At 35.3% G+C, this 13,036-nt stretch overlaps 1 protein-coding gene across 18 annotated transcripts in view; it reads left to right on the top strand.

Annotated features, from left to right (window-relative positions):
- The window catches only part of EPB41L2 (erythrocyte membrane protein band 4.1 like 2), a 135,037-nt gene that overhangs the window by 91,288 nt on the left and 30,713 nt on the right, over window positions 1-13,036 (top strand). For all 18 annotated transcript variants that reach the window (XM_076333612.1, XM_076333608.1, XM_076333607.1 and 15 more), the window contains exons 7-11: window positions 5,143-5,218; window positions 7,309-7,527; window positions 7,990-8,077; window positions 9,644-9,796; window positions 10,963-11,060. In XM_076333612.1, coding sequence (XP_076189727.1) covers window positions 5,143-5,218; window positions 7,309-7,527; window positions 7,990-8,077; window positions 9,644-9,796; window positions 10,963-11,060 — 634 coding nt within the window. The remainder of the gene's footprint in view (window positions 1-5,142; window positions 5,219-7,308; window positions 7,528-7,989; window positions 8,078-9,643; window positions 9,797-10,962; window positions 11,061-13,036) is intronic.

Raw genomic sequence — 13,036 nt, 5'->3', positions numbered from 1 at the left:
ATGGGTGTTTTCATAACTCTCATTCTCAGTGTAACAGAATTGAACAACTGAACTACATAAACCTGGTTTCATCATAGTGTCTATTGCAATTGAAGATCAATCTTTTGTCTGCAATTTAAAGATTAGAGATGTGAATGTATAAACTATCTGTTTTGGGAAACCTAATTATTTGCTTTTATTGTTTGTGTAATTGAAGTATATGAAACTGAGTTATAGACCTGGTTATCTTTCTCTTCACACAAATTTTGAAACTATTTTTGGGATATATCCTGGTTTTAGTGTGGATGTAATTCATTCTCTTCCAAATGGAAATTAGATTTTTATGCTGTGTGGAATAGTTTAAATCCAAGGTAATGTTATGTCAATTAAATCTATTTCTAGTCTGCAGCATGATTAGTATTTTTATTGCAAAAAATACTTCCACATTGCGTATCCTGTGTTGTATATCTTACAAGAAATGGAGAGGATTTGGATGTTCTGAGGGCAGAATAGACTGGTATAGGGCTTTTTTTGTGCATTCTTACCTGCTAAAGGATACATTTAACTGGTTTTGCTCTTGAAGTTAACTGTAGAATTGTCTTACTGTCTTTTGTCAAGAGAATACTTATTTAGCCAGAAAGATTCTAGAAACTCATCACTGTACCCCGGATATGACTAATCTGATCTAATTTAGGTTAACTGTGTCCACCTAAGGTAAATGCACTTGTTTTTTGAAGGAACAGGCACTTCCAGGAGGCGAGTGAGTGCATCCTGAAATAGGTGCCTGAGAGGGGAACCAAACCAAATGCCCCTTTTCTCCCATTGGCTATGAAGGGAGTCAGTGGAGTCTTATGTATATAATTACATCTCAGCAGTCTAGGGTTGAAAGAAACTATGTCCACTAGCATCAAAAGAGATAATGGTTATGGTGATAGAAAAGTTGTTTTCTTTTTAGGAAGGAGTGATTAACTGAAGGACTGAAGACAGAAAACTTAATTTGCTTGTTACTTGATTCAGTTTAATTATTGAGGGGGGTGAGGGAAATCCTCTGTAATTCTATGGAAGTGGATTAGAAGAGATGAAATAGTACAACAGGTAAGGCAGCTGGTGACAAATCTTGGGCTATAAGTTTAAACCTTTCTCTTTGTTCATGCTGAAGACTGTTCTCAACATCCTTTTGTTAATGGGCATCCAGTCATTCAGATTGGGGAACTTAAAAACAGCCAAATGCAATACTGGCCTAGTCTTTGAGACATACTTAGCCAACAATTAAGGTAGTTCTGGGAATGTCATGGAGTTGAAATGGATTTTTTTACATCCTTGGTTCTACGGTATATTCTGCAACACAGCCTAAACAACTGGAAAGAGGGTGATACAGAAGAATAATGATATGGTTAAAGAGATATATTTTCAAATTATGCAGTAGACCAAATGGTGATAAATTCATAAATACAGTTCTGTGAGAATAATATAACATGAGTTTAGAATTTTGCAGCACAGTGTTCTAAAATATTTAAGAAATCTAAAGTTTGTATTTAAAGTGCTAAGGGAAGTTAGAATTAATTAAGGAAAGGGCTTGCATTTTAAATGTACAGCTCTGGCTGTCTGATTTTAATGCTAAAGGTGCTTAGGGACATGGTTTAGTGGGCATGGTGGTGTTGGGTTGACGGTTGGACTCAATGATCTTAGAGGTCTTTTCCAACCTTAATGATTCTATAATTCTAATAAAATGTATGGCTATGCTCAGGCATCAAAATATGGGGGTGACTTTATGCAGGGTCACTTGATTTTATATGCATCATTTTTATGTAAACAACTACATATCTGTAAAAGTTGTAGCTAATTACACTAGAGTCGAGCTTATAATTGGTAAAGAGAACTAAGTACCTGTGCCAAGGGAAGGGTTGTCCTGCAGACGTGCTTCTGTATGTCTACTAATTATAAAGAATGATTTTGCAGTTTGGAGATGTCCGAGTTTGTGAGCTGAATCTTGTCAGTCCAACCAGGACTCTGTTTTGTACTCTGCTTTTTATGCATTTTTGAAAATGTGGACTGGATTTAGATCTTCCTTATTTCTTTGATTTTCTTGACGGTAATTTAAGAAAAATTATAGAAGTAATTTCCTTAATTTTATGGGGCATTTTTACATCTGCCTGTGGGTAGTGTATCTGTCCTAGTCACACAGTACCCTAAAAATCTTAGCTGAGACACAGGAATTATCAACAGTAAAAGCCAGAAAAAGCCTTTACTGGAAAAAAAAAAAAACCCTCACTGATTTCCCAGTTTAAATGGGATGAATCATGTTAATTGTATGCTGCTAGCTGGTTGGTTATATTGCATTCTTTCTCTCTAAGAATGTGCTTGAAGTTGCCACAGAAGCATTTTTGAGGTAACAAGCTGGCTAGAAAAATTTTTCACATTTCTATGGTCCATATTATTAAATATCAAAACAGAGAGCCTTATCAGGGACAGAATGCTAAATACCATTTTAAATATCAGATTTATTTATTGTTTTTGTCTTGGCCACCAATTCAAAATGCCAGTTATAGTGTGCATTATTGTGTGAAGACAATTACATTTGTATGCCTCGGTTATGCGGCTATAAATAGTATGCTGTAGTGAGAAGTATAAATATAGACTGTGCACATTGTAATATACTTGCTAGTCTATATTCAGGGGATAAATGTGCTTTCAGTAATCAGGCAAAATACAAGGTCATCAACTGTCCAGAAAATATTTAGTACAAAGTCAACGACAACATTTTTTCAATGGATTAGCTATGGAATTAGTATGAGTAGACACCTGAAATTTTTCACATAGTCTATACATTCAGAGGATTTACACTCTTTTTAGCTTTTTATAGAGAATATAGTTTGGTTGGTTTTTATTTGTTTGGTTGGGGTTTTTTTTTATTTTCTTCAAACGGTGTCTACGTCTCCTGGCTACAGTGCTTTCTGAAAGCTAACTGTAGAAATGCTGACAAGAAAGAGAAATAGGTTAAGCAGGAATTCATCTGTGACTAGTTTAACTGCAATTTTAGACCAGGAAAAATTGCTTCATACCAGGAAACATTGCTTCATTCCAGGAAAACTTGAAGACTGGTTTAGTACCTCTGTGGAAGGACACATCCTTCATCCATCTCTCCCCATCCCACAGCCCTGTTAACATGACAACTCTCCCTGAACACTTTTTGCATAGATATTTTGGCCCAATTGCTTCTCTTCATCAGTTTGGCTTACTCAATATCAGCAGCTTTTCATTAAATGATGCCAATTCCCTGGGAGATAAATGATGGAAGTGGGCTAATTTATTCCATCTTTAATTCTGTTTGTCGTGCTCTATGTATTAATTAGTGTAGACATTTTTTAAAGGTATTTTTGTCTTAATTCTCTCTTGCACTGGATTGCAGTAGATGATGCAGTGAGGCATATTTTACCCAATTCAGTACTATATGTACATCCGATAAATTAGGCTTTCTCATTTAAGGAGTCCTGCCTTATTTTGTAAGCAAAGTTCTCATTGTTCTAACAAATAATTGATAACTGGGAACATTAATATATGCTAAAACCCTGAGCTCTGAAAAGGAAATCGCGACTTAGTAGCCAGGTGGACAATGAGGTTCACGCTTAGGCAGAAATTGAAGTGCTCCAATGAATAGTCTTGTCTGAAAAACTGAAATAATTTTTGAAATGTTGAAAGGCATTAGAAATTTTGACACAAAGCACCTCTTCACCTTTAACAGCTGTGAAATTTTAAAACAGGATTTTTCAAAGAAAATAACCTTAAACAAAAATGTCAGCACTCTTTTCTAGCATTATGTTGGAAATGGCATTTCAGTCTTTTTTTTGTTGTTGTTAAAATACACATTTTTCAAAGCATGATTTATCTGTGTAGGACAGATTTTTAAAATCATTTACTGTCCAAAATTCATCATTAACAAGCTTTATAAAATTATTACCTTTTTTACTGAAGATTATTTTTGTTAGGTCTTTCACCAAAATATTACTTGCATTAGGAGAAAAGGGGCAAGAGAAAGACAAAAATGGCTACTTAATTGTTTTGATAATATTTTGATTTCTTTTCTTATCTTTCTTCATCATTTTTAGCAGATCTACACGGTAGTGTTATTTTCTTTATGTTTGGCAAGATATGATAAAGCTCAACTGCATTTGCTTTCAAGCAGCATGCAAAACCAAACTATTAAATTCTTTTTCTAGACTCCTATTTTGGGATTTTCTATTACATATGTATGTCTGCATTGTACTTAATAAAATCTGTTTGAATTAGGAAAGTTCTACATTTTGTCAAGTTATTAGTACTTTCCAATGAACGTATTCCTCTTGCACATAGTGTTACAATACTGGTAGAGTAACATTCTGAGAATGTATTTTAATGGTTGATGAATGACTTCAGCTTTCAAATCTTAAAAATTTATTTAAAACTAGAGCTATGACTGAAGACAACATTTTATGCTTTGTCAAATTATTAATCTAGTTTTAAGCATGCTTTTGTGTAAAAAATGCATGTGGTGTTAACAATTCTAACACATGAGAATTTAAACTTACAATGTCACTGCTATTATACTTGCTAAACGTATTGTTTCTCAAAAAATATTTTAAAGGAGGAATGGCTAATATTTTTTGTCTTCCATGCATTCTGTATGAATATGAATAATTTACTTACTATCTTTCTGTTGTATACAACGCAGACCTCATTTTGACATCTCATGTTCACAGTTATTGTACAGTCTCTCAAACTAACAGTCAGTTTAAACATGAGGAGACTGTTAGCCTTGGAGGAGTTGGAAATAAACACAAATTCAGTGCAAGTGACTTTGAACACAGACTATCTTAAAAGTGTTAATATATCATGGTAGTTTTCAAATTAAAAATGTCTTCTGTTATTTACATAACTTACTGTAAAACAGTCTTTAAAAATAATTTTTGACATGCTAATCTTTCACTGTATGTGTATATGAGTTACTACCTGATAATGAAAATAATCTATGCTTCTTACTAATATACTGTAAAGAGAGGGAAAAAACTTTCTTCAACATTTCAGTGATCTAAGATTTATATGACTGTCTAACATTTTTCAGTAAGGTTCTTTCTTTGCTTGCTTCAACTTGTTGGAGATTAACAATTGGACATTTCCCATGTTTAGGTTTACCTTGGATATTCACCTTTAATGTGAAGTTTTATCCCCCTGATCCTTCACAGTTGACTGAAGACATCACTAGGTACGCATAGTTCCTAATTTTAAACTTAAAAATTACTGTTAGTCTAATTTGAAGGCCATACAAAACTTCTTCAGTTTCTGGATGCCGTAACAGGTTTGGCTATTACTGTAGAACACTATAGATGTTCTTACATCAACTGCTTTTTGGAACAAGGTTGAAAAGGCAAAGTGAAAACTTCAGGAAGAAACCCGAGAAGGAAGAACTTAATGATAAGTGGGGATATGATTTGGGCGGGACGTAAGATGCGAATGATCATATTTGAAAGAAGGCAGTGGTTTATTGTTGGGCTGCTGTTTTATTATATAGCAAATGAGGGCGTGGGGGTATTGATATTAAGAGTAAAGCTCAAGGGATCCAAGGTACTTCAGTAATAATCTAGGCTAGGTTGGTGAAAAAGTAACTTTATACATATGCATTAAATAAAACCATAAACCATAATAAAATCGGAAAATAATTCTCTTCCAAAGTTCTTAGATAGAAAATACTTAGAATGCAGTGGATACTAGCCACCTAAAAAGTAGCATTGCAAGACCAACATAACCAGTGGGTAGAGCGCAGGGAATTGACACTCATTTTTTCAGGAGTTATGGAAAACCTAAACACTTGGTTTTGGTTTGGAGTTAGCTGGCTCTGCTGAGGCAGGATATATGTTACTACATGTTGCATTGGATTAGTCTTCTGCACAAAACAAGATAGCTGCGCAAGTATGTAGCTGATACATTACTACAAACAGTCTAAGACATTTAGTACACAGTATTCAAAAGAAGCTGTCTGTGTTTTCTTTGACAATTTTCAGTGAGTTGGCTTTTCAATTGTGTGTTCAACTGATAAAAGCATTTTTATAGTTAAAGCTTAAAGCTTAATTCCTTAAAATTTAAGCTTCACTTGTAAAACTTTTTTTTTTATTTACATTAAAAATCTGTGCTAGGGGAGGATGTCTACTGATTGCTAACTTGTTAAATTTGGTAGAAGACTGTATGCAGTACCTGAAATATTAAATTCTGATACCTACGTAGTTTAAGGAAGGCAATTATGGGTTCAGTACTAAACCGATTTCTTTTGTGTATTACATGATGTCCTGGTTTCGGCTGGGATAGAGTTAATTTTCTTCCTAGCAGCTGGTACAGTGCTGGGTTTTGGATTTAGGGTGAGAATAATGTTGGTAACACACCAATGTTTTAGTTGTTGCTAAGCAGTGCTTGCACTAGTCAAGGGCTTTTCAGCTTCCCATGCTCTACCCACTGAGAAGGCTGGAGGTGCACAAGGAGCTGGGAGGGGGCCCAGCCAGGACAGCTGACCCAAAACTGGCCAAAGGGATATTCCATACCATGGGACGTCATGCTCAGTACATAAACTGGGGGGAAGCTGGCCGGGGGGGCCACTGCTCAGGGACTGGCTGGACATCGGTCAGTGGGTGGTGAGCAATTACATTGTGCATCACTTGCTTTGTATTATATTATTATTGTTATTGTTATTATTTTATTCTATTTCAATTATTAAACTTTTTATCTCAACCCACGAGTCTTCTCGCTTTTACTCTTCTGATTCTCTCCCCCATCCCACCAGGGGGGGAGAGTGAGCAAGCGGCTGTGTGGTGCTCAGTTGCCGGCTGAGGTTAAACCACGACACGTGACTTGATTAGCTCGTGAACTGCAAGGGATATGAAAGTTAGAATTTTAAAGCCAAAGGGAAATGTCAAAGGAAATGCATGGGTTTTTATTTATAAGCCTTAGATACCTGCAGGCTACAATGTGAAATGAAGGAGTTCCTAAGTCAGCTTTTGTTACAAACTAGGTACAGTTTTTCATTCATTTATATTGGAAATCAGAATTTTTCCTGCTTTTCACATTATTTATGAAAGTAATATCGACTCTTAAAAATGGAAGTGAAATTTACTGTGTGGCAATAATGTTCAAATAATGTAAGGTGTAACAAATTATTAATACATTGACTTATTTTAAAATACGCTTATATGATTACATGCATCTCGTTAAATTCTGCCATATCTCATAAACTTGCCATTGTTAACACTTTCTCTGTTCTTGTGTGTGTTTGCTTGTTTGTTTTTTCCCCTTTCCTTTGTCTTGCAGATATTTCTTGTGCCTACAGCTTCGTCAGGATATTGCTTCTGGTCGACTGCCATGTTCTTTTGTGACTCACGCCCTCCTTGGTTCATACACCCTGCAGGCTGAGCTGGGCGATCATGACCCAGAGGAACACCGCAGTGACTGTATCAGTGAATTCCAATTTGCACCCAATCAAACTCAAGAAATGGAAGAGAAAGTAGCTGAGCTACACAAAACACACAGGTGTGTCAGTTACAGTGGGATTAAATGAAATCATCATGTTTTGTCACGTTTATGTCAATTCTCTTAAGAGTATGTGTAAAACTGCTAAGCTGAAGTTATTGTTACTTTGGAAATCTTTTGCTGTGAAACTAGAACCTCTTACTTTCATGTGTTTAAAAATTTCAGTTTGAAAATAGTAGCTTCACTAAGATCTCAGAAGAGAACTTTTGGAGAAAATATTTTTATCTGAGCATATGAATTAGTTTAAGCAACATACAGCTAGAAAATTTTGAAAGAGTGAACGTGGAAATCTCTACTAAAGGAATATAATATGCTCTGAAGGAACACTTTCCCTTTAGGGCAAAAATGCTATTGATACCTTACAAACTGAGGTTTTTCTGTGTGTCTGAATTCCAGGATTCCACTCAGTTTTGATTCTCAGTTCTTTTGTCAATAAACTCAAGGCTTATTCAATGGTTTTAGGGGCTTGACTCCAGCACAGGCGGATTCCCAGTTCCTAGAAAATGCTAAGAGACTCTCCATGTATGGAGTGGATTTACATCATGCCAAGGTATTGGGGATTGGTTTTGTTTTGTTTTGTTTTAGGATAGACATGCTTAGTATTAAAAAACATAGTGTATATAGATTATTTTAAAAATGTAATGCCCTCAATCCTTAAGTATAAGCCTTTTATCTCTTGGTCACAATAATTACTCAGTTTACAGCTCTAACATCCTTAGAATTTATTTTAAATCTAAGTTTATTTAATGCATAGACGTATGTGCCGCTTGGAAATAATATTTTATTCGTAAGAGCGGCTACATACATTTTAAATGTCAGATTTTTGATGCCAAGGAGATGTGGGGCCATAAAGTAAAGCCTAAAAGAACATGTAATTGTTTTTGTAATACCATGAGAGTTAAAAACAGAGTGGGGGGAGGTCTTGGGGGAGGGTGGTTTTTTGTGCTTTTTCCACTCCTGTGGGTAGGCCAAATAAAATCTGCATTTCTAGTGGGATTTTTTTAGTTAAAAATCTAACAAACCAACTAACCAACCCCCTCCCACTCCCTCGCACAAATCCAGAGTCTCAAATCGTTAGGAAAATCAATGCATTGTAAGCATATCAGTCCTATATTTAAAAAAGAAAACCAAGACTTTGAAGTACTGGAGAAACATTGTTTAATTCTGTTTCATATGGAAACAATGTGCACTTGTTTTTGCAATTTTCCATAGACTTTTTCTGTTCTGTTAGAAGCACTTGAAAGAAATATACTTAAATTTTTATTCATGTACATTAACTATGTCTATGACATTTAATACAAGTGCAGCGTGGCAGTTCACTTGGTCTGTAGTGTTTTAAGGAACAAATTTTTAGAGTTTTATTGGAGCTTTCTTTTGCCGTAGTGAGGCAAGCATTAGAACTGCTGTTTGCCAGGATCCGCTTGCAGCTGTTAGTTATGCCGGTGAAGCAACTTTTTAATGACAGTGTGGGCATTTGATGTAGTTGGTTTGTTGTTGGGGAGGACACGAGGTTCTGCTGTATTGTGTAGTGGTACAATGTATCGAAGCCTTATTAGTAAGCGATTAGTTTTGTAGCCTGCAAAACTTGCATCAAACACTGTCAGTGGAACAGATGCTCAGAAACCCGGCCTGCCAGCACTTTGAAATCATTATGTTGACATTTTCAGCCAACTTTCCATTACTTCCTATCTTTACTGGAATAGTAGGTGACTGTAAAAGATCACCACGATCACCAACTTGGTCAGACTTTCACTGACTGTTTTTGATTTTTCTTCTTTTAATGTTTGTTGAAATTATTGGTAGCACATCCGCCATACCTTTCCTTCCTTGCAAATTGTTGACTTAAAGCCTATTGCCAGAATATTGAAGAATTTCCCAGAACTGTGGCATATGCAATGGCATATGAGTGCCAAAGCCATTACTTAGAGTCCGAAGCCTTTCCTATAAAATTAATATACTTGGCTATTTTTGCTTTAAGAATCTCATTGTCAGGGTCTTTCAGGTTTGAATATGAAACAAGTCCTAGCTGCATTATTCCCTCAAGCTATGCCAGCAATAATTACTTGTTTGGAATGTTATTAAACTGATTTTTATGAAATTGTCTCATACGTGATAGGATTCTGAAGGTGTGGATATCATGCTGGGTGTATGTGCTAATGGACTGCTCATTTACAAAGATAGACTCCGGATCAACCGCTTTGCTTGGCCAAAAATTCTGAAGATTTCCTATAAGCGAAGTAATTTCTACATCAAAGTCAGGCCAGCAGAAGTAAGTAGTACCTTTCTGTCTTGTTTCTTTTGTGAGATCATTTCATCCAGCAACAAGATAACATCCTCATGTTTTTCCCAGATGCCCTCACAGGCTTATATTGGATTCGAGCAGAACTTGCGGGTTTTATTTTCCTGTTCAAATTCTACTGATTGTATTAAACACTTGCCTTGATTAGTAAATGCAAACCAAGAAGAAAATCTATTTTCTTTTGTTAATAGATGCCATCCTGTAACTTTTTTTTACAAGGAAAGCTAGTTACACTGGTCATGTTCTTACTGTCTATACAAACTTGCAGTCCGCACGGAGAGCCAGCCTCTCTTTCTCTTTGGGTATAATGTTCACTAAATGTCAACACATCTAGCTGTATGGGTGTAACCAAATGCTTGAGTTGTCCTGTAGGATGTTATAACTCTTTCTGTTAGCTGTTGTGGAAATAGTGAATTCAACGTTCTTTTCAGAGACCATTATAAGTTTGTGGGAGTTCCTGAAGGAGGAGGGGTTATGTTTTGAAGACATATTAACTGGAAATTTTGAAAAAAAAACAAAATGTCAAACACTATAATGCTTTTTTAAATTATACTCTAACATGTTTAAGGTAGCTTTTACTGTGTGAATAAATAAAACAAAAGAGAAGTCTAAATACCAACAGTACAATACAAACATTGTAGTTTTGTAAGTTTTGGAACACAGGTGTATTGTTCTTGCACTCACTGACAGTGCAAAGATGTAATATTTTTGTTAAGAAACTTATATAGTGAAACGGATCAGGTAAGCTTAACACTGCAGTATGGATTTCAGACTTATTAAATCCAAGGAAAGTGTGCAGCACAACCTGCAGTACAATTACTTCGTGCAGTTTAAAAATAAATACATTGGGCAGCAAGTCAGAAAATTAGCAAGGAACACTAAAGTATTATTGGATTTCTCAAAAGAGTCATTAGTACAGCTAGGAAGTGATAATGTGATTATTACCCATCATGACTAGCCAGCCAAGTGTAATTTTATTAAAAGGCTGGAAATTCTGATTTTTTTTTTTTAAATCTTATGAAGTCTTATGAGAGGAGAATTACAGCTTGTTACAGTAATGGAACTATCTGAACTCTGCCTGCTAGTTAATAGCCAGCTTAAGGAAATGGGTTAATTTGTTTGTGGATTCTTTCCAGCTGGAACAGTTTGACAGCACTATTGGGTTCAAACTGCCAAACCATCGGGCCGCTAAAAGGTTATGGAAGGTTTGTGTGGAGCACCATACTTTCTTCAGGTAAATGGTAATTCTCTGCTTCCCCCGTTTTGCCAGGTATGCTCATATCTTTCTTTGAAAGAATATGAGGAAAATAGAGAAGATGTCCCGCCCTCTTTGCCCCTAATTTCTCAGTCCAGTAACATCTCTTAGACAGAAGACACCCTACCAATCATTGACCCCAAATTACCAATTTTGAAGGTCTCAAGTGCAATTAACTGTTTTATTTAAACTTTTAGAGTGCTAACGGTATGGAACTAAACTAGTGAACATATGTAAGACTTGCTGAGAGATCAACTCTTGCTGAGTGACCATCTAGAAAGCCACTATACTCCTTCACAAGAAGCTCTCAGGGCTTGACAGTAATCTTCATTCACTTCACTTTTCAGAATATTCTGCTGAGTGTAAATGCTTACAGCTGAGTTTTTGCTTATTTATAAACTGGGATGAGTTCACAGTCATTCTTTGAAGAACAGAGAATCACTTTAAAAACAGACTAGTAATTGTTTGTATAATAATCCGTAACTTTCTTTGCATTTTTTCCCCAGTAACTGATAAACATAAAATTCTGAATTGGTCATTGAAACTGTGGTCTATTTGTAAATCACCACTTTAACAATAGGCCCCAGAGTTGTTTCTGTTTCTACTTCCTCCATTGAAAAGGAATTTGAAAAATCTTAATTTGATTTTTATAATAGCACAAACTCCATGAGGGAGTGCATGTGCCCCATGCAGCCTAGGAGTCACAGATTTAGGTTGAATCTGTTATGCATTGAATAGGTATTGAATCTGAGTTTCTTGCTTCAAATGAGCACAGTAACTAGGGTATATAAAAAGTAAGCTTTCTCCTTCAGCTGCCTCGTTTTTTATTTTAAAAAAGCAATTGTGTTTTAAGGAAGATGCAATCCTGTCTCTGCATAGTAGTCTAAGCTGAATATACTTGCTAGAGTGAGACCTACAAAGAACTTGGGGAACATGAGACCTAAGCAGTTCATTACTGGTACTCTCTCACTGCATGGTTTTCAGTATTCAGATTTTCATTGAATGTAGAATATTCTTGAATGCAATATTAGAATTTGTGCTGAGACTGGCAGTCAGTCTCAAAATGCTTAATTTAGAAGCACTTCTTTTTGAAATCCTGATCAAAGTTTTTTTTCATGTTTGATATAATTCATTGGTTAGGTTTATTAAAATACATAGACCACCATTCTATTCTTTAAAATTTGAAGTCTGTTTTGGCTGGTGATGTCCGTTACCACAAATAGCATGCAGTTCTGTCTGCAATGAAAAGTTTATCAACAGTCTTCAAATAACCCATGCGGTGGTTTGCTTTGCTGGGAAACTGTATTTCCTAATTTTATAGTAATAAAATGGACCTGAATAGGGAAAAAACAAATCTTATGGAAGTCAAAAATCCTAAACTGAGAACTACCATTTGCAAATGTAAGTTTCCAGGAGCATTAATATGTATTAGATAATCTTACTGCAGAAATTCTGACATAATAAAAATAATTGCATTTTATTCCAATCAGAAGTGGCTTTTCCTAACCAGGAATGACATTATAACAAGAATTATGTAACAAATACTTGAACCATTCTGTAAAATCCATATACTCCACTGATGTCATCAGACAGAAAATCCTCAGAACGTCTCATCCTGATTTAAAACCAGTAAAATAAATCCAGCTCTATTTTTCTCCAAAGATAAAAATCAGAAAGCAATTGCTACAGTCCAAGAGACTGTAGCTCTTTCAGAGCGTGTATAAAGCTTGTGTATGATACCACATAAAATTGTATTCAATCTAGATGTACATTTTTAGCTTCCAGATCTCTTAGCATGCCCTATATAACATTGTAAGATTCTGTGTGTTGTCTTTTGCAATGTTTCAGTTTTTCTCAAATAATTACATTAAGATCCATCTTCTTATAATATATGGGAAATTGGGCCAGCATATGAAGTTATTTATAAAAATTTGTAATGAACTATATTGAAAATG

Source organism: Aptenodytes patagonicus, chromosome 3 (assembly GCF_965638725.1).
Source record: "Aptenodytes patagonicus chromosome 3, bAptPat1.pri.cur, whole genome shotgun sequence".
NCBI lineage: Eukaryota > Metazoa > Chordata > Aves > Sphenisciformes > Spheniscidae > Aptenodytes > Aptenodytes patagonicus.
Note: the sequence above shows the minus strand (reverse complement) of the source record. Positions and strands in the feature narration are given on the sequence as shown.